Source organism: Pleurodeles waltl, chromosome 2_1 (genome assembly GCF_031143425.1).
Source record: "Pleurodeles waltl isolate 20211129_DDA chromosome 2_1, aPleWal1.hap1.20221129, whole genome shotgun sequence".
NCBI classification, from domain to species: domain Eukaryota; kingdom Metazoa; phylum Chordata; class Amphibia; order Caudata; family Salamandridae; genus Pleurodeles; species Pleurodeles waltl.
The window spans coordinates 596,158,335-596,182,183 of record NC_090438.1 but is presented as its reverse complement, the minus strand read 5'-3'; the positions used below and the strand labels follow the sequence as shown (position 1 = coordinate 596,182,183).

Here is a 23,849-nt window from a genome sequence, read left to right as displayed (position 1 = left end):
CCACAGACGTTACCTAGCAAACCTCGATCGGTGCTTCTTTGCATTAAAATGTGCTACACTTTGGCCAAGAAGCAACCCCCTGAGGGCTTGCGTGCTCATTCTATCAGAGCAACTGCTGCTTCCACTGCGTTAGCACACGGAGTTCCTGTCCTGGATATCGGCTAGGCAGCTACATGGGCGTCCCTGCACACATTTGCTAAACACTACTGCCTAGACAGCCAGGTCCGTTGGGACGGCTACTTTGATCATTCGGTCTGGCAGGACTTCCTTGTATGATCTTGGTTCGCAGCCCACCTCTGAGGATGGCATTGCTTGGGTATCTATTCTAAGGGAAGGAATCTGCGACTAGAAGCCTCTATCAGATGTAGAAGTTACTTACCTTCGATAACGAAATATCTGGTAGAGACATATTCTAGTTGCAGATTCCTTACCACCCACCCATCCTCCCCGCTTGTGAACTTATTTCTCGGGACAGGGATTCCCCTTTCAGGTCTTTAGCTCTGGCGTACCAATCTCAGTGTTCTTAGCAGCTCTGCGCTTTGGCGTGGAAAGCCGTTAAAAGAAACTGACACCACTGAACGAAGGCGGCATCTATATACTATTCCTGATGTCATCACGATGACTACAATGCCAACGAAGCCCGCAGAGTCCAACGCCTAGGGGAAATTCTAAGTTAAGGAATCTGCAACTAGAATATGTCTCTACCAGATATTTTGTTACCAAAGGTAAGTAACTTGTACGTTAGGTGTTTTTTTTAAACTTTTCCTTCACCAGTTTTGCACAGAGAAGTCTTCCGTCTTATACAACTTATATTATGGCATTAATTTAATAGTGCCATTAACTTAATGACTTGTAAACTGCATTGTTCTAAATATTCGTTGTACCTAGTTTTGAAATAATATCACTTTTGTCTTGGTATGTTAAACTGTTTTTTTTATTTATAGGAATGGGAGATCCTGCCTACTTTTATGTCAATTTGATTTTTGTTTTAAATGGACTTCTTATGTCATTATTCTTTCTATACGGAGCATATTTAAGGTAAGACATAGTTTGTTTTGTGATAACTGTCTCAGTATTTTATGGATTCTTATTCACAAACGTGATACAAGTATATTGCATTATTCCACAAACTAGAGGTTTTCTTGGTTAGCATTATCTTACATATGTGTATCATCTTTATTATTATAAAGAAGCAACAACAGAAGCTATACATATAGCCGCAATGATAAATGGTAAAGACGCTAAGGCAGTGGTTCTTAACCTTTTGACTTCTGTGGACCCCCAATGAATCATTACTGGTCCCCGGGGACCCACAGTGATTAATCAATAGAATCCAGCGACCCCGGCTTGAGCAATTTCGATAGTTTAAACAGCAAAGCAATACATAAAAAATACAGAAACAATCATTCATCAAATATACACATTATGAATTCTGTTATTACATTTACAAGCAAATACAAATAAATCTAAATTTTAATGGGAAGGTTCTGTCTTTTCTAAATTCATTTGAGGCCACTCACTGTTCATACTATGTTCTGTTTGATGCATTTGCACAGCTCCCATGAATCAATCTGAGGATACAAACTTAATTTGAGTACCCCAATTTCACATTTCTTCACATTTACCACATCTAAACATTTTCAGTGGTACATTTTGCTCCTTTATTTATATACACTTCATTAATCTGTTAATATTTGTAGGAAGTTGGCTCTGTATATACTATCTCAAAGTGAGAGATAGTGTGCACAGAGTCCAAGGGTTCCCCTTAGAGGTTGACAGTGGCAAAATTAGATAATACAAATGCTCTATTTTGTGGTAATGTGGTCGGGCAGCAGGCTTATCAGAGGGTAGTGTTAAGCATTTGTTGTACACACACAAGCACTAAATGAGAACACACACTCAAAGACTTAACTCCAGGCCGATAGGTTTTTATATACAAAAATATTCTTTCCTTAACATATTTTAGAACCACAAGATTCAGAATTTAGGTAAGTACATAAATTGTAAGGTACTTCACACAGGTAAGTATGGAACTTTGAATTTAAACAGTAATGTACATGGCTTTGGCAAAAATGGCAATAAGCTATTTTAAAAGTGACAGTGCAAAAATCAACTGTTCCTGGGGGAGGTAAGTATGGGTTAGTTTCTCAGGTAAGTAAAGCACCAAGAAGTTCAGTCTCCTGGGCATAGGCAGCCCACAGTTGGGGGTTCAAGTCTACCCCAAACACCCAGCACCAGTAACACAAGGCCGGTCAGTTGCAGAGGCCGAATAACAAAGGCACCTATGGAGAACAGTGGTGCTCCGGTTCCAGTCTGCTAGCAGGTAAGTACCTGCGTCCTTGGGAAGCAGACCAGGGGGGTTTGTAGGGCACTGGTGGGGTCCCAAACAGGCACACAAAATACACCGTCAGCGGCACAGAGGCGGCCGGGTGCAGTGTGTGAACAAGGCGTCAGGTTTTGTATTGAAGTCAGTGAAGGGACCCGGGGGTCACTCTGGCGATGCAGGCCTGGCACAGTGGGGCTTCTCGGGCCAGCCACCGACTGGGCTAGGATAAGGGCCACCTGCTGGTCACTCCTGCACCAGTGGTTGGTTCCTCTCTGTCCTGGAGGATGCGGGTGCAGTGCTTCTTCCAGGCTTTGGGTTCCTTTGTGACCGTGCAGTCGCGGTCAGGGGGAGCCTCTGGATCCTCTCTACAGGCGTCGCTGTGGCGGTGCAGGGAGGTCGACTCTGGGTGTCCACGTCATTGGAGTCACCTGGGGGTCCTCTCTGCGGTGTTGGCTCTTCCAGACACGATCCGTGTGAAGACTCATGCTTCCGGAGTGAGGCTGGAGTCTTCTTTGGAGATGGTTTCTTGGTTGCAGTTTTGGACAGAGCCGCTGTCCTCTGGAGTTTCTTGGTCCTTTAGGTACAGGTCAGTCCTCTGAGTCCTCCGAGGTCGCTGGTCCCGCTGGATGCATTGCTGTGTAGGTTCTCTGACTCTGGAGACTGGCCGGTAGGGCTTGGGCCAAGTCAGTTGTCGTCTCCTTTGTCTCTGCGGGGCTTTCAGGTCAGCAGTCCTTCCTTCTTTCTTCAGGTTACAGGAATCTGGTTTCCTGGGTTTAGGGTCGTCCCTAAATACTACATTTAGGGGTGTGTTTTGGTCTGAGGGGGGGCAGTAGCCAGTGGCTACTGTCCTGGAGGGTGGCTACACCCTCTATGTGCCTCCTCCCTGTAGAGGGGGGGGGGGCACATCCCTAATCCTATTGGGGGAATCCTCCAAAACAAGATGGAGGATTTCCTAAGGCAGGGGTCACCTCAGCTCAGGACACCTTAGGGGCTGTCCTGGCTGGAGGGTGACTCCTCCTAGTTTTTCTCATTATCTCCTCCGGACTTGCTGCCAAAAGTGGGGGCTGTGTCCAGGGGGGTGGGCATCTCCACTAGCTGGAGTACCCTGGAGCATTGTAACACAAAGCCTGAGCCTTTGAGCCTCACTGCTAGGTGTTACAGTTCCTGCAGGGGGGAGGTGTGAAGCACCTCCACCCAGTACAGGCTTTGTTTCTGGCCCCAGAGAACACGAAGGCTCTCACCCCAGGGGGTCAGAAACTCGTCTCTCAGTGGCAGGCTAGCACAGTCCAGTCAGCCCTGCACTGAAGGATTAGGTAAAATACAAGGAGCATCTTCTAAGATGCCCTCTGTGTGCATTTTGTAATAAGTCCAGCACTGGCATAAGTGTGGGTTTATTATTCTGAGATGTTTGATACTAAACTTACCAGTATTCATTGTAGCCATTATGGACCTGTGGAGTTCGTTTTGACAAACTCCCAGACTGTATACTTAATATGGCTACTCTGCACTTACAATGTCTAAGAATGGACTTAGACACTGTAGGGGCATAGTGCTCATGCAGCTATGCCCTCGCCTGTGGTATAGTGCACCCTGCCTTAGGGCTGTAAGGCCTGCTAGAGGGGTAACCTACCTATGCCACAGGCAGTGGGTTGTGGGCATGGCACCCTGAGGGGGATGCCATGTCGACTTTGCATTTTTCTCCTCACCCACACCTACAATCTGCACTGGCAGTGTGCATGTGTTAGGGGGAGAAGGGGCACTGGCAGTGTGCATGTGATAGTGGAAGAAGGGGCCCCTTAGGGTGGCACAACATGCTGCAGCCCTTTGTGACCTTCCCTGGTCACAGGGCCCTTGGTACTACTGGTACCTTTCACAAGGGACTTATCTGAGTGCCAGAGGTGTGCCAATTGTGGAAACAATGGTACATGTTTAGTGAAAGAACACTGGTGCTGGGACCTGGTTACCAGGGTCCAAGCACACTTCTTATAGTCAAGTCAGCATCAATATCAGGCAAAAAGTGGGGGGTAACTGCAACAGGGAGCCATTTTCCTACAATATTATTTCATTTCTTTACACATTCGCAGACTCCCTAAGTAGGCTTTTACGGACCCCCATGGGTTCCCAGACCACAGGTTAAGAACCACTACACTAACGGATTACCTTGATTGACTCTGGGCTATTTGTAAATGTCCTTCTTTCTACTCCGAGAATGCCCTGTTGGAAACACAATTTTGTTTACTGTTATAGAGCACATACAGATACTGAATTTAGATATTGTTAAACTGAAAGTGCCACCACTTACGCACTCTGTCAAGGAAATCGCTGCAACTCCTCACCTGTGGTGGTGAAGGATTTGCTGTTGATTTACTGGTATTTGCCACAGGTGATGTTGATATGACATACTTGTATATAAACTGAAGTAAATAATGTTTTAAAGGAAATATTAGGCATGCTCTCAAAATGATGGCATGTCTGGCCAGTGATTATGTTGGCAATTTGAAAGGGCAGTAACTGAACTAAACTTTACTAGGAAAAAGCTGACGCACACAATGATGGGGCATCTTCCAGAAGCGTCAAAGGCACTTGGTGATTCCAACAAACTGTGTAGGACTGGCTCCCTTATTAGATCGACCACCTCCTTTGTGGAAGACTTGTGTGTAAATCACAGTCTTCCCCTGAAAGGGCAGCAAGTTTCCTTTGTCATGGGCGCCTTTGAGAGTTTTATTAAACCTCTCAACCAGTCCATTAGTTTGTGGATACGGGGTGGTGAACTTGTAGGAAACACCACACTCCTTCCACATTGCTTTTAGGTATGCAGAAATGAGGTTACTACCTCTGTCTGACACCACTTTCTTAGGGAAACCCATCCTGGAAAATATTCCCAGGAGGGCCTATGCCACTGCAAAAGCTGTAGTGGTCCTTAAGTGGAAAGCTTCTGGATACCTTGTGGCATGGTCCACCACCACAAGGATAAACCTATTCCCAGAAACTGTTGGAGGGCCAAGGGGGCCAACAATATCAACCCCTACCCTTTCAAATTGCGCCCCAACCACTGTTAGTGGCACTAAGGGGGCCTTTTGGGTGCCACCGGTCTTTCCACTGACTTGGCAGGTCACACAGGAGCGACACAACTCCTTTGTGTCTTCTGACATATGGGGCTAGTGAAAATGTGGAACAAGTCTGTCCCATGTTTTACTCTGGCCTAAGTGCCCAGCTAAAGGGATGTCATGAGCCAGAGTTAGGAGGAATTCCCTGTACTGAAGGGGGATAACCAGCCTCCTGGTGGCGCCAGGTTTAGGGTCCCGTGCTTCAGTATAAAGGAGATTATTCTCCCAATAAACTCTATGTGTTTCAGTGACCTCACCATTTTGCTGCTTGACAGCTTGCTGTCTGAGGCCCTCCAATGTGGGACAGGTTTGCTGTGCCACACACAGCTCTTCCCTGGCAGGCCCCCCTGTGCCCTAAAGCTCAGCTGCGTCAGCTTCCAGCTCCTCTGGTGTAGGTTCTGCACAGGGAGAGAATTAATCTTCCTCAAAAGGGGAATCATCTGTGAAGGGAGGGATAGTGTCAAGGGTTTGCCCTTTTTACCCCTAGTTTTTGGGAGCCCTTGGTCCATTGTTCCAGGATCCAAGTTTCCCTGTCCTCTTTTCTTCTTGGCCTGAGCTCCGCTAAGAGCAAAATGTGTGCCCTGGAATGCCCAGCATTGCTGCATGGGCCTCCAACTCCACTTCAGCCCAAGCTGAAGTTGCCAAATCATTGCCTATTAGACATTCTACAGGTAAGTCAGTGGCTACCACAACTTTCTTTGGGCCAGTACCCCCCCCCCCCCCAAGTTGAGATTCACAACAGCCATGGGGTGGCTTACAGTGTTCCTATGGGCATCTGTCACTTGGTACTGGTGACCAAGTAGGTGCTGCTCAGGGGCAACCAGTTTTTCCATCACCATGGTGACACTGGCACCTGTGTCACTGTAGGCCTCAACCTGAACACCATTAATAAAGGGTAGCTGCTTGTACTTATCCAAAATAAAGGTACAAACAACTAAAGTGGCTAGGTCAATGCCACCAACGGAGACTAAAACAGCCTCAGTGATCTCCCTAACTAGACCAGCTCCAACTACATTACCAATGGAGAGCCCAGCTACACCCTTTGTCTGGCTATTAGTAGTGCTCTTCCCACCACCACTGCTCTTACTAGGGGCACTAGTGGTTGCAGTTGGGTTTGTGGTGGTGGGAGGTTTGGTGTTTTTCTTTGGACAATGACTGTCAGTTGCCCATTGGCCTTTGGCTTTACACATGTAACACCAAGGTTTCTCATCTTTGTGAGAAGAGGATTTGGACCCACCAGCCCCAGAGGATTTTTGTGGGCCTGATGAAGACTCTGATGATTTTTTATCTTTGTCCCCACCCTTGTCATGTGACTCACCATCCATCTTCTTGCCAACCTTGTCACCCCCTGTATGAGCTTTTCTGCTTACCCTTGTTCTGACCCATTTGTCTGCCTTCTTTCCCAATTCTTGGGGAGAGGTCAGATCTGAGTCCACAATATATTGATGCAACAAGTCAGACACACAATTATTCAAGATATGCTCTCTCGTAATCAAGTTAGACAGGCTTTCATAGTCAGTCACTTTACTGCCATTTAACCAACCTTCTATGGCCTTTACAGAACAGTCTACAAAGTCTGTCCAGTCCTGTGATGACTCCTTTCTGGTCTCTCTGAACTTAAGTCTGTACTGTTAAGTAGTTAAGCCCAGACCATCTAAGAGTGCACCTTTAAGAATTAGGTAATTATCTGCATCATCCTCTCTGACAATAAGAAGTCTGTGTCTCCCCTTGCCACACCAACAAACTCCACTGGACAGATCACTGCTGCATCCACTTCTCCTTCAACAAACCCACAACACACCACCACCCACAACGGATCCCCCACCGCAGTTGGAACAAAGTCACCGAAGACCAACTTATCACAACCCTCTCCCAGAACCCACCCATCGACACCACAGACACTGATGCAGCTGCCTGCAACTTCAGACAATGGGTCAACACCTGTGCCAATACTCTCGCCCCAATCAAGAATCCCTCCAACAGACTCACCGACAGAAAGGCCTTCCGGTTTACCGCCGACCTCCACGAATCTAAGCAAAGCTGACGAAGACTTGAAAGAAAGTGGTGCCAAGATCAGACTCTGGACAACCTCACAGCCTTCAAAAACGGCATCCGCAGACACCACCAACTCATCCGAGCCACCAAAAGAGAACCGCCTTCAAAGACCAAATCAACAACAACGCACACAGCCACAAGGAGCTCTTCAACGTCATGAAGGAACTCTCTAACCCCAGCTCCAATGTCAACGACATCCCGCCATCCCAAGACCTCTGCAACTTTCTAGCCTCCTACTTCCACCGCAAAATTGCAGACATCCATGACAGCCTAAGCACCCAGAAACCCCCTCTCCCCCCCCCCCAGCAACCACCAGCACCACAGATTCACCTCCGACCAACCTCCTGCTCTCCTGGACCCCCGTCAATGACAACGGCACCATCAAAATCATGAACACCCTCCACTCCGGATTGCCATCTGCCCCCTGCCCCCACCACATCCTCAACAAAGAAAGCTCAGTCATCACACCCCAACTACGGAAGATCATCAACAGCTCCTTCGAGTTTGCTACCTTCCTGGAGAGCTGGAAACATGCCGAGATCAACACCCTCCTCAAGAAACCCAAGGTGGACTCAAAGAACCAAAAGAACTTCTGGCCTATCTCCCTGATCCCCTTCCTGGCAAGAGTAATCTAGAAGGCTGTCAACAGACAACTAACCCGCTTCCTTGAGGAGAACCCCACTCTGGACCCTTCCCAATCCGGATTCTGCAGCAACCACAGCACCGAAACCGCCCTCATCGCCGCCACCGACACCATCAGAGCCATACTGGACAGTGACAAAACTGCTGCCCTCATCCTCCTGGACCTCTCGGCCACGATTGACGTGGTCTGCCACCTTACCCTACGCTCACGCATGGAATATGCGACAGAGCCCTGGACTGGGTCACCTCCTTTCTCACCGGCAGAACCCAGAGATTCCACCCCCCCCATTCTGCTCGGAGGCCACCGAAATCATCTGCGGCGTACCCTAGGGTTCGTCCCTCAGCCCGACCCTCTTCAATGTCTACATGGCCCGCTTGCTAATACTGCCCGATCCCACAACCTCAACATCATCTCATACGCCGACGACACTCAGCTGATCCTCTCCCTCACCAAGGACTCCGCCATGACCTACCTCCACAAAGGAATGAAGGCCATCCCCGAATGGATGAAGAGTAGCTGCCTCAAACTCAATTCCGACAAGATGGAAGTCCTCATCTTTGGCTCCACCCCCTCCACATGGGATGACTCCTGGTGGCCTGCTACTCTCGGAACCACTCCGACTCCCACTGACCATGCACGCACCCTAAAATTCATCTTGGACCCCTTACTTTCCATGATGCATCAAGTCAATGCCATCTCCTCCTCCTGCTTCAGCACCCTCTGCATGCTCCGAAAGATCTACAAATGTATACCCAAGCCCTCGTAAGCAGCAATCTAGACTATGGCAATGCCCTCTGCTCAGGAACCATGGCCAAACTCCAGAAGAGGTTGCAACGCATCCAGAACTCCTCCGCACGCCTCATCCTGGACATCCCCCGCCAGTACCACATCACAGACCACTTGAAAAACCTGCACTGGCTCCCAGTCAACAAGAGAATCACCTTCAAACTTCTCACCCATGCTTACAAAGCACTGCACAACACCGGACCAGAATACCTCAACAGACGACTCTCCTTCTACACCCAACCCGGCACCTCCGCTCTGCCGACGTCGTCCTCGCAACCCACCCACGCGTCCGGAGAACTACAATGGGCAGTAGATCATTCTCGCACCTCATCACCAAAACGTGGAACACTCTTCCCACCCACCTACGCCAGACCAAAGAACTCCTAATCTTGAGGAAACTTCTCAAGACCTGGCTGTTCGAGCAGTAGCAGCACCTCCCCCTTCTCAGCGCCTTGAGACCCTCACGGGTGAGTAGTGCGCTTTTCAAATTTCTGATTGATTGATTGAGATTATCTACTGTGCAGCTAAACTCACCAGTGACTTAGAAGCACTTTAATTTTAGGCTTGAACCTATTAGCATTGCTGATACTTGTTTTTTTTTTTTCTTGCCACGATAAAAAAATAGTGTGGGGCCAACTGTTGCTCCATTGGTGCTTGGTACGGCGAGGGAAGGTTTATATTTTTTATACACCGGCCTGGCAAGTTTGGTTTTTTTTGTTAAACTCTTGGTACATGCCACGCGAAGGGGTTGGTGAATGCCTCTTTTTGGGTGAACTCTGTTAAGCCTTTGTCATGGGCTGTGAAATGGTGAACCGCTCTTGATAAGCAGGTGAGTCCAAGGCTTGCTCATTTATACATTTTGCAGACCCTCCAATATTTTGTGATTTTTTTTTTAAAGATTTTTTTTTCAAATAGCAAATTCTGCAGTTTTGTAAAAAGTTTGTGATAAAAAATTTAAATAAAGTGTCCCCAAATTTGAGAATGGGCCAGTAGACTGATGTATTCTTGCATTCTTTGGAGGCCCACCTGTAAATTCCCCTGGGCCCTTTGGGTGATTGGCCCAAAACTTGATACAAATTACTGTCCTGCGGGCCCGTTGCCCACTGGGCTGGGGGCATTAACGTTTATCAAGTTTTGGCCCCAAGGGGCATATGGTGGGCTCAGGGACATTTACATTTTAATATGTAGGGGCCACTACTCATGGGGCGGGTCCAGTGGACATGTAAAATAAATGCCCCCTTGGCCACTGCGTGTCCCTTGGGTGTCAAGCCCTAAACATATTAAAAAAATAAATGGCCCTTGGCCTGCTGCATCCCTCATTTGCGGTGGGCCCAAAACTTCATACAGATCAGTGCCTCCAGGGCCAAATGCCCACAGGGACCTGGGGGCATTAACTTTTATAAAGTTTACGGCCTGCCGCCACAGGGCATGCATCGGGCCCAGGGGACATTTATTTTTTTAAATGTTCAGGGCCTGCTGCTCACTGGACATGCAGCGGGCCCAGAGGGCATTTATCTTATATGCCCTCTGGGCCCGCCCTGTGCCCGATGTGCAGCGAACCCTATATATTTTAAAAAATAAAATCTCTTTGTGGGGCCCATCATGTGCCCCTTGGGCCCAAAATGTTACATTAAATTAATACCCCAGGGCCTGCCCCTCCACGGGTCACCTGTGGTACATTAACTTTCATCAACTTTTGGGCAAGCAGCGGGCCCATTGGCATTCATTTTTTAAAATGTTTAGGGACCATTGTATGACGGCGTGCCAAGTGGGTATTTTCTTTTTTTAATGTTTTGTGCCCACGGACATGCGGTGGGCCCAGAGGTATTTAATTTTATCAATCTACGTGCCCCTAGGGCCTGCCGTGTGCCCCGTGGGTATTGGGCCCTAAACATTTTTTAAAATAAATGCCCCCCTGGGCCTGTTGCGTGCCCCCATGTGCGGCGCGCCCAAAGCATGAAACAAATTAATTCCCCAGGGCCCGTGTGGCACTTGCGGGTGGGAGGGGGGCATTAACTTTTAGCAATTTTTTGGCCCGCCGCCCACACGGCATGTGGCAGGCCCAGGGGGCATTTATTTTTATCAAGTTCCCCAAAACTTGTTAAAAAAAATACATGCAAATAAAGTGCTGCAAACATGCTGCAAAACTTCTGTATTTGAGCCACAAAAGTTCCATATTTGGCTGCAAAATGTACTAATCCATGCTCCAATATCTTGGGGGAGGGGGTCTGATTTTGTAGCATGAGAAAGGTAGTCTGCACATGAACAAAACTTTGCATTTTAAAGACCTCCTTATTTTGCTTTGTTTGTGAACAAAGTCACATGGCTGGCATTATGCTACATCAACAGCTGTAAGGAGAGAATGGATTTTGAATCCTCTAGTACTTGTTTTAAGACAAAATAAAAATAAAGGCTTTCTTATCTAAATACATTCTTTAATTCAAACTATGGGTGTGTGGACTTCGCTTTATCATAATAATGCTAAAATTACACGAAGCGCAAATCTTAGCATCTTTATTTGATGCAAAGGCTGTGTTTTACGCTAAAAAAAGTTCAAAAAAACAAAAGCACCATAAACTGCCTCTCACAGTCTTTTTAGGTCGAGCATTCGAGACCTCTTGAATATACTTTAGTATATACTTCTATACTTCTTTGTGGGGTCTCTTCTTTTTCACTGGTTTGTTTCAGTGTCTTTAAAAAATCCTTGCTTGGTAGTGGTCAATCATTGCTCTTTGTCCCACCTTTTCCACAGTTGTACACTCCCCTGGAGCATGGCCCTACTACTTGTACCCTTCCACTTGTGCAAATGTAGCATGTGCTTGGGGACTATTTTTTCTGAGGCTAATAGCATTTGACCAGAGCGCCGGATGTTTCCAGTGGCTCCAGTCTGTTTTTGTTAACAGGGCTCTAAATCATGTTCTTCTCTGGTTACATGTGCTGTCCATTAAAAAACCGAGGTCGAATGTTAGAGGCTGTTTTATGAGGGTGCCTATTTCTGCCCCCTGCCTCCCCCGGTGCAAAGAAAATTGATTTTCTTACGCACTGTCGACGCATAGAATAAATCGCTACCGTTGTAACATTTAAAGTATATTCCCCCAATTCAAAATGGCCGCAGCACATCATGCACGATGATGTAATTTATGTAATGACGAGGCCGTCTCTTTTCCTTCGCTGTTGCTTGGTTTTTTATGTCTTTCCGGGCGTAAGATAAAAGTTGCATGCATCGAAAGTAAAAACAAGACGTGAACGACTCACACCTGACATGGGACAATTTGATATGTCTGTGAGGAGTGCGTCAGCAGCTATCAATTGCCAGCTTAATGAACGGACAGCATTTTTGCTCATATTCCCTGCCCTCCCGTTTTATCACATCAACGACGCGGCCCGGCTGGGTACTAACTAACCCCATGCTGCAGTAACGGGACAGAAATGACGGGCAGTCACAGCACACGTTACTTTGTTCATCCCATTGCCCATGGTGCCTGCCGCAGGAGGGTGAAGTGGCGCAGAACTTGCTAACCCGTGTGACTGTGACACTTGCTCCTATCGCACGCAGTGTTGAACCAGGGCCCGTACCGCATCTGTAGTGGGGCTTGTAGTTCATCCGCCTTCAGAGACAGGCAGGGTGACAAATCGCACAACTACAGTCCCTGGCGTGCACCGGAACAGCGCATGTCTCACCAAAATAAACCGGCGGTCGGTGAAGTAGCGCCTTCTCCTCCCACAGCACATTCCTGGCATGGTGAGTAATGTGGAGCTCCTCACGCTCTTCCGCTTCACAGACAGGACAAGTTACAAGAACAAGTTCCCTGTGGGAAATCTAAGCTTAGGCAGGGGGCGCACCGCGCTAGACACCACCAGAGAGTCTTTCATAAACATTTGGTTGACGAGGTTTTCTGGGTGTGTGATCAGTCTGCTGGGTAAGGGTTTTCACTCTGGCTGGCTGCCCTCACTGTTTAGTTTGTGGTAGGGTTTGTTATATTTTTTCTTTGTAGTTAAAAAGCACTGTAAGATGATTCTAGCGCCTCTACCATTATTAAATTAATAAACAAAACCCGTTGCTATGCACATTTTATCAGATGTACGTATTCTGGGCTGGGTACCCTTTCCAGTTTGTTGACCTTGAAGGCACTTGTATGTTTGCGCAGGCCGTTATTAAGCTGAAGGAGAGTCCCTGCATTCCTGAAAACATCTGATCACAGTTGCCGAGTGTTTGCAGACGCCTCAAGCCTCTCTGCCTTACAAGTCAACTCTGTAGCATTAACTTTTTTTAGGTACTATATTTTGAAGTTATTTGTTTCCTCCTCAAGTAACCCTGCCTTGGTAGCTTTACTTGTGAGAAACTTATTAAGTATGTTCCAGCAACGGAGTTATTTGAAGAGCACAAAACGGGGAGGCTGGACAAATATTAGCTCTCCCCTACCAGGCAGTGCAAGCTGTTTGCGAAAAGGCCTATTGTCATCTTAGAGCCTACACGTGGCTTACCATTCGATGGCTTAATTTTCACACTGATTTTGCTTGGTTCAGATTAAATAGGTTGTATGGACTTTTCTCCTCTTATGATTGCCCTTCCCTTGGAGCATGCACGCATTAAATGTGTCATTCCACAGCTCAATTTTCCGTCACTGCTTTTTAGGTCAAGGGCACAAGCCCCTTTAGACCTGTGGTCATCGATTCTGTGGGGTTTAACCACGCCCACTTCACACCCATTACTTTCATGTGTTCGTGGGCTTGCCTTTAAAAATGTCCTTGATTTAATTTATTTAGGGCATGCATACTCCATGCCTTTTCTGGGGTTTAGCCATATTTGAGAGCACCGGCCAACTATTGTTAGTACGCAACGCCCATGTTTTACACATGGTTTCTGGACTACTTATTTAAAAGTTCTTTGCTTTTCGGAGATCCTCCTTCTCTTGTTTTACTTTTGTGTCTCTCCTTCACGCTCAGGCTCATGGCGGCAATGGCGCTTTGTAACGGCTCGCTTTTGTCAACTGATTTACTTTTCATTTTCAATTTATGTAGCAAGAAAAGTCCAGTTAGGAATTTACAACTCCAATAGCTCTAGCTGGAGCAAATGCGAGACCGATTGCATTGCAAATGCTTGTTTCTCGTGCATTCGCGGTCAATTTGTACTGCGAATTTGAGCATAATTAGTTGAAGTGACGTAATGGTGTAATTCCGGTAATTTCACTTATTAAATTTAGTGCGAAATTCCCTAATTACATGCATTTCGCCTGCATAATTTAGATTTCACCCAAGCCCTAGTTTAAAGTAAGGTTGAACGATAATTGTAACTATTAATGTTTTACAGAAGATTTTTCAGCAAAAGATTAAGCCAAAATACAGCAACCATAGTAGCAAGCACGTACAATGGAGATTCATTGCCACCTACTGGCAGTGTTACAATTTACAGCATTTCCCTGTACATAAAAATTTCCACCTTGTATGACGCATAATTAAAGCTGAATGCATCACAAAGACATGAATGCTCCTAATTGCAAACAATAATGTCTCATATGTTATAAAATTCGTGTTTGATGCATTTTTATATAGCCGAACTTGGCCTGAGGGCATTAAAGCATTTAACATGAGAAGCAGAAGTTTTACATGAAAATATATATTTTTTGTTTTTATGGCACAGGAAGATTGTGATTTGTCTAGAATCACAGGATGTTGAGCTGACGCTAGGATTTCACGTCCACGTGCCAGAAAAACGTAAAATGGTATGCTTTGATGTAGAACTTGTGCTTCTCATGTAAAGCACTTGAATGCCCTTTTGCCACATTTGTGCTAAATATAACTGCAAAAAAGTACCAATTGCGCACAAAACACATGAGCCAAACTTGGCCCAAGGGAGGTGCTCTGACAGTGAACGGCAAGTTGTATTCCAGGTCTGCAGCCTTACAGTCTGACAGCGCAACGGGAATAAGATGTGGCCTGACAGCTAGAGCTCCAGAATTTGGAAATGTCACGCTCTCAGAGTGTAGGGCTGCAGCAGCAACCTAGTGCTGAAATATACTCACCAATGACTGTTAAAGCTCCTCGCAGACACGCTCCATCAGAAAGCATCGTATTCAGCAGCATCTGTGCTGCATGTACCCATATCTCGGAGCCTGACCCCAGCTTGTCACTAGGAGTACCGGTACTCTATTGACATAAGGAGAGGTTTCGGTACTCGAGGGGAGAACACCGAGAAGTGCCGGTACTCCGTACCGGTCAGTACCGTCCCATTTAAAGCACTGATCCGCGATCATTATGTGGTACTGAGCACAAATCTCAATATGCTACTTCTGCAAGTGGTGGTCTCCCTCGGTACCTCAATTCAAGTTTGCTCTGAGAGCTGACATTCACTGAGCATCAGTGTGTCTTACATTTGGCTTTTAGTTTATCACCCGCGGTGCAATTGTGTATCTTTCTGTAGGCTGGAAAAAAAAACTACGGTGAAAAAATGTTTAGGAACGTTCCTGGTATGATTAATAGCTAGAGAAAATCCGTGCTTCACTCTTGGGAGACAGGGTGATAACATTCAGTTCCTGAAAGTATATAGGGCATTTTATTTTAAGAATGTGTATATACTAACTGCCGAAAGTATTAGAAGTAAATTGATTTAAATGAAAACAATATTCTAATGTATGATAATGGGTAAGTAGTTATGTTTTAATTTATTTTTGTAATAAAAAAAAGTCATTGGTGCACAAATCCCTTAGAAAAAAGGCGGAAAATTGACTTTCAGCCAGTTCAAAAATACATCTAACAGTTCACGCGGGAAGTTATATTATTATCAATATGCTTCAGTCTGTGGTATTTCACTTCCAGTCTCCTAACAGATTAAGGTTTTGTGCTGCACAAAATGATGTAACTGATCCATTGAACGGGTTAAATGGACTGACTTAATGATACTTCTAATAATAATCCACATAGTTTATTTTGTATCCGATCAGTTACAAATACAAGAAAATATTTTACAAACATAAAACCGTGCACAAAAAATGTTTAAAGAAAAATAAAATATTTAAAGGAGTAATCTTTTTTTGTCACAGTATGAGCCGACTTGGAGGCCTGGTTACGGTGCTGTGCATCTTTTACAACCACGGTGAAGTAAGTATGTGTCATGAGTCATGTTTTTAACACTTTATTTACAATATAAAGTAACTTTTTCCTTTGAACCGTTGGATCCATGTTTGAAGTCTGGTAGAGGAGGGTGTCCAATATAAACATTAAGGAACTCTAAATAAGGCAGATACGGGATGTGCTAATTTTTTGGCAGATATCCATTGCCAGGAATAGGGATATTCATTTGGTAACGGTACGAACACCAACTTAAAACATCCACTCTGTCCAAACGCAGTTATGAGAGTATCTCTGCTCAACCTCTGGTAGCTGTTGGGCATAATTGTGATTTTTTGTGTGTTTTTTGCAGTAAATCCTATTAATCCCATTCTGAAGAAGGTTACATCAATAAGTGATTAACAGTTTCCATCGACAGTTATTTGCCTACTCATGAACCTATTAAGTCACTGTGCAATATTTTTTTTTACTGTACAACCATTTTTCCCAATTTTGGAATTTGTTTACACTTGTCACCCTTTCAAGACGATGACCTGCACAAACTACACAACAAAGCCATATATATTACACCTATTTATGAAATGATGGAGCCTGTGGGCTAGTTGTCCCTCGAGGACGGGGCAAAATTGATACATTTAGCAATCATGCACAATAATTTATTTTTGTGTACTATTATGTCTCGTGCTCTATTTGTGGGTCGGCGTTTGTTGTTAAGTGCAGTTATCATTTTATTTTAGTGTCTTTATGTAAGTAATAGAAGAGTGTGACCTGTTGCCTCGATGTTTGTAAATAGACAGAATTGAAGCAAACCTATGCCTTTACTTGAATCTTTTTCCATTTTGATTACAGTGTACACGTGTTATGTGGACTCCGCCACTCCGTGAAAGCTTCTCGTACCCATTTATTGTTCTTCAGATGTTCGTTGTGACTCACATTCTCAGGTACCTATTTTTTCCTATCCCCTGCCCTTTTAATGCGCAGAAGAACAAGATATGTGTGGTCTTAGAACGTGCTTTGTACATAACGATTGTAAATCATGAAAACAGATACTGAAACAACATAGTGGTTTTAGTTTTTAGTCTGATTGTAATTTTATTTATGTGTTAAATCATCAACATGAATACAGTCACTCATGTTTCTTTACGTTCACAAATAAACTTATTATGCGCACACAACAAAAGGCAACCAGCTCATACACATATTCACATGAGGTCTTGATGCTAATATTCTGCTGGTACATATATGAGCTAAACGAGATAATAAAATGTGATGGAATATGTATAAAGTGCTTCTTGTCTCAAAGGCAGTTTTTACGATTCAAACCTGTTTATTCGTATTTCAAACAATACAACATACAACCACCGACATTCAATGGCTGGTGGGTAAAACATATATTAAACCGAGGTTAGGGAACGGGAAGAGGGGGGGGGGGGTGGGCGGACTACATTAAACAACCTCACAAAGTGCTGCTTCAGCCTGTATTTCGGGGCACGAGAAAGGACAACAGAGAGAGAGGACCCCTTCCAGCTCACGGGGTAGTGTGCGGAGGTCGTGTGAGGCCTAATATGCGTAGGTAGGCAGGACAGGTGAGTTCTCTCTCAAAGGCAGTTTTTCCATGCTACTTGATTACTTGTGCTCTCGACCCTAAATTCAGAGTTATATATGACTGTAGCTTTCACATTTCTGTGCATTATTTTATAAGGCGTAGGAGCACCAGAAATAATACATTCCACAGTGCCTGTTGTTTCGCCTCAGCTTGTTTATCAGTGTTGGGGATTTTCTGCTGAAGGTTCTAGCTCATCCTGGTTAAAATACCTTGTCAGTATGCAACATTACATCCTACTTCCAGTTCCAGAGCATGTATTTCAGATTTTCAATGTGTGCCATTCAGTTGCACCAAATATTACTTGAGACTCGAGCTCAACATTTTGTCAGCAAACAATGCCTTGATAAACTTTTCTACCAAGAAAATACTCTAAACCTTGCAAACAGTTATGAAGCACTAGCCGGAGAGATCCCGGGGATAACACACTAACTTGTGTTTGTTCGGTACATCACTGCACAAGCCCTGAGAGCGGATTGCTTTCCAACTGAACACGTCTCCTTATACTTTACGTTTCAGCTCATTCACATATAAACCACACATGAACAGTCAGCTGATGGAGATGTTGTCCCCTACAGTTGTAATTACCATTTAACTTGTTGAATGTTATGCCTCAGCAACATTAGGCGACTTGCCAAGCCTTGTGGGCCAAGGTTATTTTGTAATCATAAAAGTTTTAAAGAGGATGTCCAACAGATATCAATAAAAGTGAGTCAGGAACTGGCAGTCACTGTTTTGGAGTCTCACAAAGGAAATTGAAGAGACCTTAGAGGGGGGCGCAGAGTATAAATGTAAGAGTGTACTCTGCATTCCAGTTCATTCCTTGAAAATGTCCTCATTTTCCAACCCCCCTCCCCATCTGGAAAATTAATTATACATTTGTGTGCGCATCAGAGTATGAGAGTGGAAGACAACCTGTGACAGAGCTTGACTCACTTGGGCTACCCGCGGAAGAGAGTGCCTTGTTTGCGGTGGTATTTCAGACAGCAGCTGAAGTCCTATAATTCTGCTACCCCCCGTTGAGGCCAAAACAAATACCCTAATCGAGAGCCCTGGTCTCCCTCTACTTGGTCCAAGCTTTGTTCTTGCTTGCTTGTGAATAGACTGGTGGCCAGTCGTCAAAGACCTGTACCTGTGACCCAGGTTTTCGCAACAAGTACCCCAAGTATCATGCAGACCTCGACTGGTAAGGTGCATTTTCAACTACTCCCCGAGACAGAGAATCCAAATTCAAAAGGATTGAGGCTTTTGGCAAGAACCTGCTTTCTTTCTAGTGTAGCACTGTGATCTGTAAGTACGGTTTGTTTGCTGGGTCACTAAACAAGCCCTGTGGGACATGACTAGAAAGAGCCTGCTGATAGTCCCGGAACTCTACAGGGCCTCTTTAGATCAAAAGATTCATGATATACAGGACATGGACAATTATGTTTTCTTTGCAGATCTGGATACTAAAGATGAGCTGGAGAGGCCATTCAGTACTAGTATCTTACTTCATCAATATGTATTGATGCATTCTTGAAGATTCTCTTGCAGTATACAGTCCTCCCTCATGGTGTTCTGTTTTTCTTCAAACTAAGAGGAAAACAATGCCAAAGAATGCAGCACTCCTATTTTGAGTAATGAATAATATAATGAGTAATGAGATATAAAAAATAAAGCGCATGGAAATATGAACATGAGCATTTAACTTGAATGCAGTAAAGCACGCGTAAATGCTAAAATACTCACACCAATTAATCAATATCAGGCATAAAAAGTACAGTTCATCAACAATTAATATGTATGCAGTGAATATATATATATGTGTACAGCAAAGCTAGATAATTAAGAATAAAAATCCATCACCATGGGGATCGAACCCAACTTCATCCTTGCCAACTTAAAGCTAAGGAACCCTAGACAGCCGAGAAAGGAGAAACCTTCCCCGATGGGATTTTGTTTTGGACAGTGCTTCCACCCCCAAAATGAGTTCCTTCTGCCTCAGCGCCAAGCTTCCCCACCTTATATACCTTAACCAACCCAAAAGAAAGGTTCTGACAACCTCTCCCTCCCTTCGCGTAAGTTATGAAAATAAAGCACTGTCTATAGTCGGTCTGCGTCAAAAGCACACAAAGAAACGGGCCCTGCCCGATGTGTTTTCTAGAGGCAAAGGAGCAGTACTTTTCCACAGTGAAACCATTCCCAGATTGAGGCTTTTTTTTTTATCATGTCTACATCCACATCCCCCGTGTAATGCTCGTGCACGATGCAACCCAGTACTGGTGAGAAGAAGCAAAAACACGTTCAGTGTAGAAAACAAGCTCTGTGGAAAAATACCTGCGCCACCGATGTGATGGCATCTGAAGCTAAGCTAAACACAAAATGGCGTCAGTGGTCAAGATGGAATTGGTGGTTAAATACAGATAGCATTAGACATGGATATGCCCTTTGGTGGGTCACCCCTTTTTGATGTAAAGGAGACTCTATGTTGGAGTGCCTTACAGACAGTAGAGCTATGGTGCAGTCTTTGTGGCATGTTGACCTTTGCTAAACAGTTCCAGCATAAATTGAGAAAGTTTAGGGGCTATTCCAGAGGGCTGGTGTATAGACAAAGACAGCCTTCACATTAAGTGCAGCGGGCACCCCAGCTGCTTGCTGGGTATAGATGTAGGTGTGGCAGGTAGCTTCCAGGCCAGCAGGAGGATCAGTCATCCTGTTCCTCTTCCCCTGCTACAACAGCCACCAAATTACTTTAGTTTGCTTTTGGTGGCACATGCCCAGGCGGCGGGGGAAGGATTCAACATTTCCTCCCAAGTTGGCGATCTTTCAAGTCAGATTGATGGGTCTTGCAAATCATTCAAAATGGCTATGCTCTACCTTTTTGTCTATCCCTTCTAAAGTTCCCTTTATTAAGTAAGTAACTTTTTTATCAAGAAAAAAGTAGATAAACTAATAGGCCTATATGAGCAATTTGTTGTACATTACATTGCAACTGTGAAGTTGCTAAAAATTCACTAATATTCAAAAATATAGAGTAGTATTATTGTAAGAACCTCTTTAGTGACTGTGAAAGAACAGCCCTTTTTATAGTGTGTCCTTTAGTACTTTTATATGTAAGAATAAAAACTGGATATATATTGTGAATGTTGTTCAAATGAGAGTTTAACTTCCATGAATGTGGATTTAAGATTTAGCCACAGCTACTAGATGAAAAAGTGTACAATTTAACAGTATAGCATGTATACATTTCTTATGAGGCTGAGAGGACATACTGTACACAAAACATAATAACAAGCTGTATAGTGGTTTATAGTTTGGTGGGGGGGACCCTCCAAACTGCTAGATAGAACAAATAACTGGCTTCATACCCTCCTGCTGTAGGACCCTTGTATATTTATTTAATGTTTTTATTTTGCGCATACTAGCCCTTACAGCATCCAGAGCTTTACATAACACTAAAACAGCAACGCAATAACATTGTACAGTATACACAGGGCAGTCAAAGCTAAGGCACAGAGTGAGGGCAAAATAATACATTATAAAAGCACATAGTCTTTGGCAGAGGGAGTCCCAACAACTGCATACAATTCATAATGTTCTTTGTTATTGTAAGCCCCAGTTAAGCCACATACACACAAGGATATCATGGCTATATCCTAGATGAGTTAGGGCATGAGAAAATTCTGAGATGCCTAGGGTGGCCAATTGTGTTCATTCCTAGCAGGGTTCAATATGAGTCCGTGATTCCAGTGTGATGTAAGGGAGATTCTATTATCAGTATCTATCTGCAGACCTAGTGGTCTGCTTGTGGTGGAGTGTTGGTTGTGAGGAACTCATTGAGGAAGATTGCTTCAAATTGATTTTTAAACTATGATAGGGAGGACAGCATCCGAGTTTCCAGGGGAATCAAGTTCCATATTTTTGGAGCACATGCTGGAAAAGACTAGTTCAAGGTTCATTTGGAGTTTCGAATTTCAGATAATAGTGAGTTTGTGCTGCTCAGCTGTCACGATTCTCCACAGTGCTTCATTTTCTTACCTAAGTAATCCAATTGATTAATGTGAATGAGTGTGTGTACTAGGTAAGCAACTGTAAACATGCACCACCATTTAACAGGCAGGCAGTTTAAGCAAGACAATATTAGGTGATGCTTTCATATAGGTTTGCCCCTCAGGCCAGCTTTCCTCAGGTCAGTGTGTGTTTTAGGGATCAGACTAGAATGGTATTCCCATAGTTCAGTCTTGATGACATTCGAGCATGTATCACAATATCAGGTCATTGTCCAGTAAGAAAGGGTTGACACTTGAGATGAGTATTATCTGGTAGTTTGCTAAGCTTGTAGTCTTCTTGATGTGGTTAAGGAAACTTAGTTTTCCATCAGGAGTGAAGCCCATGGATTTGACATTCTGGCAGATGGTGTCACGGCAGCCTATGAACCTAGTCAAGGTTAACCATTCTTCAGCTGGAGTCAGTGATGCATTTGTAGAGAAAATAAGAAATTCAGTCCTTTGGGGGTTGATGTTGAACAGTGCAGGAGTTACAACAGATCTTCTCAGACCCCCTGGGGAGACTTTTAAAGAGTTCAAGAATGCATGCTCCACCTTAATCACTTGTGACCGGTCTCCAACTATGACTTTATCTGCTCTAGAACTTTCCTTTCGTGGCCCATGCAATCATTCAAGAGGTCGATAAGGATCTCATGATTGACCTATTGAAAGCCACTCAAGCATGAGTCTGTTTTTCCTAGTTCTGACTGCATCATCTGTTTTCTTTTGTAGAAGTACTGTCTTTGTGCTCTGACCCCTTCATATTTGTGATTGTAATTCATCAATCAGATTTTTGTGTTGTATAATTTTTTTAATTTCTGAGTTGACGCAGCATTCTAGTATTTTGGCCAAGAATGGGAATCCTGAGACCAAACAGCAGTTGTTAAGATCCTTATACTATTTGTAAGGGAGAAATACAGAAGAAGTAAGTCAGAACATTTTCATATATTGATCTGATCAGTAGCTTATCACAAACATTAAAGAACAGAGTTAAGCTGGTTGGTTTGCATTTTTGCTTTTTTGGCTTTTAGTTGCATTGATTTCCTTTCTCACTATGCAGTTGTTCCACGAAAACAACCAACACTTGTTTTGTTTCCTATGGCTCGCACCCTTTGGGCTTTTTCAAGACTTCAGCTTGCTAGAATATGTATTCTTAGATTAACATGTGCTTATCTTTTTCCATGATGAAACCTGTGTTCATGCAGTTCTATGAATTTAATCATCTGTTTATGCCCCACTCTATACTTAAGAGACATAAATATGGACTGTTTGTATTGTTTAATATAAAACCTTGTGTCCTTCAGGGAACAAAGCCATGTACTGCCATGTAAAATACCATTGCTGGTGAATTTGTGCCACTGATAAGTAACCTGAGTGTCCTATGTGTAAGTGAAGTGCAACATTGTTTGTTGCATTATTTGAGTAGAGGTGCACTTTACAAAGAAATGTCTCTATTTTAATAGTTCTTTCGAAAGCAAATGTAACTATTTTTTATATTGTAACCTGCTGATTCTTTCTTTTTTTTTCAAGGACTCCTGTTATTCGCACTAGAATCTGGATTTTACTTTTGTTGTCCAATGTTACATTCATGATATCATGGCAATTTGCACAATTTGTCCTTCTAACACAGGTAATACAATTTACATATTCTGTGACATATATATATATATATATATATATATATATATATATATATATATATACTGTATGTGCCTTAAAAGCCTAGTTCTCTTCAATTCTTGTTTGTTAGACCAATGTTTCTCATACTTGACTTTGTACATTGTCAGTCACGTTTTAGCTCAGCCCAGAGAAGTACTTCTGTCTCGCCTAATTCTGTTGTGTGTTTAGGTGTATCTTATCTTCTCCAAGGCAGTGTTTGCATTAAGTGCATGAAGGATTACTCTACAACTGTAGACCTCTCTGTCTGCTTCTCTAGGGTACCTTTCAACCCTCCTCACATGTTAATTTTCCTGTTTAAGGACTCCTCTTGTTCTTCCCTCCTATCTCCGTACTTTCTCCTTTGTACTTCTCGTTACTGTACACCTGCTACTAACCCTCATTCCTCTCTCCTGACTTCCTTTTTTGCCCGGTGTGTTTCTCATTCACATGTCATGAGTGGTGTAATATGTGGGGTAATAAGCAGTGCATGGTGGGGTCACAAATTATAGTTAGCTCTGCTAACGTAACTGGTGAATTTCTGTGCTTTTTTAGTTGAAAACATTAATGTTTAAACTGA

At 44.0% G+C, this 23,849-nt stretch overlaps 1 protein-coding gene across 1 annotated transcript in view; it reads left to right on the top strand.

Moving 5' to 3' along the window:
• Positions 1 to 23,849, top strand: part of DPY19L1 (dpy-19 like C-mannosyltransferase 1) — a 377,005-nt gene that overhangs the window by 122,813 nt on the left and 230,343 nt on the right. The window contains exons 6-9 of the mRNA XM_069215489.1: positions 945 to 1,038; positions 15,958 to 16,015; positions 16,835 to 16,926; positions 23,144 to 23,243. Coding sequence (XP_069071590.1) covers positions 945 to 1,038; positions 15,958 to 16,015; positions 16,835 to 16,926; positions 23,144 to 23,243 — 344 coding nt within the window. The remainder of the gene's footprint in view (positions 1 to 944; positions 1,039 to 15,957; positions 16,016 to 16,834; positions 16,927 to 23,143; positions 23,244 to 23,849) is intronic.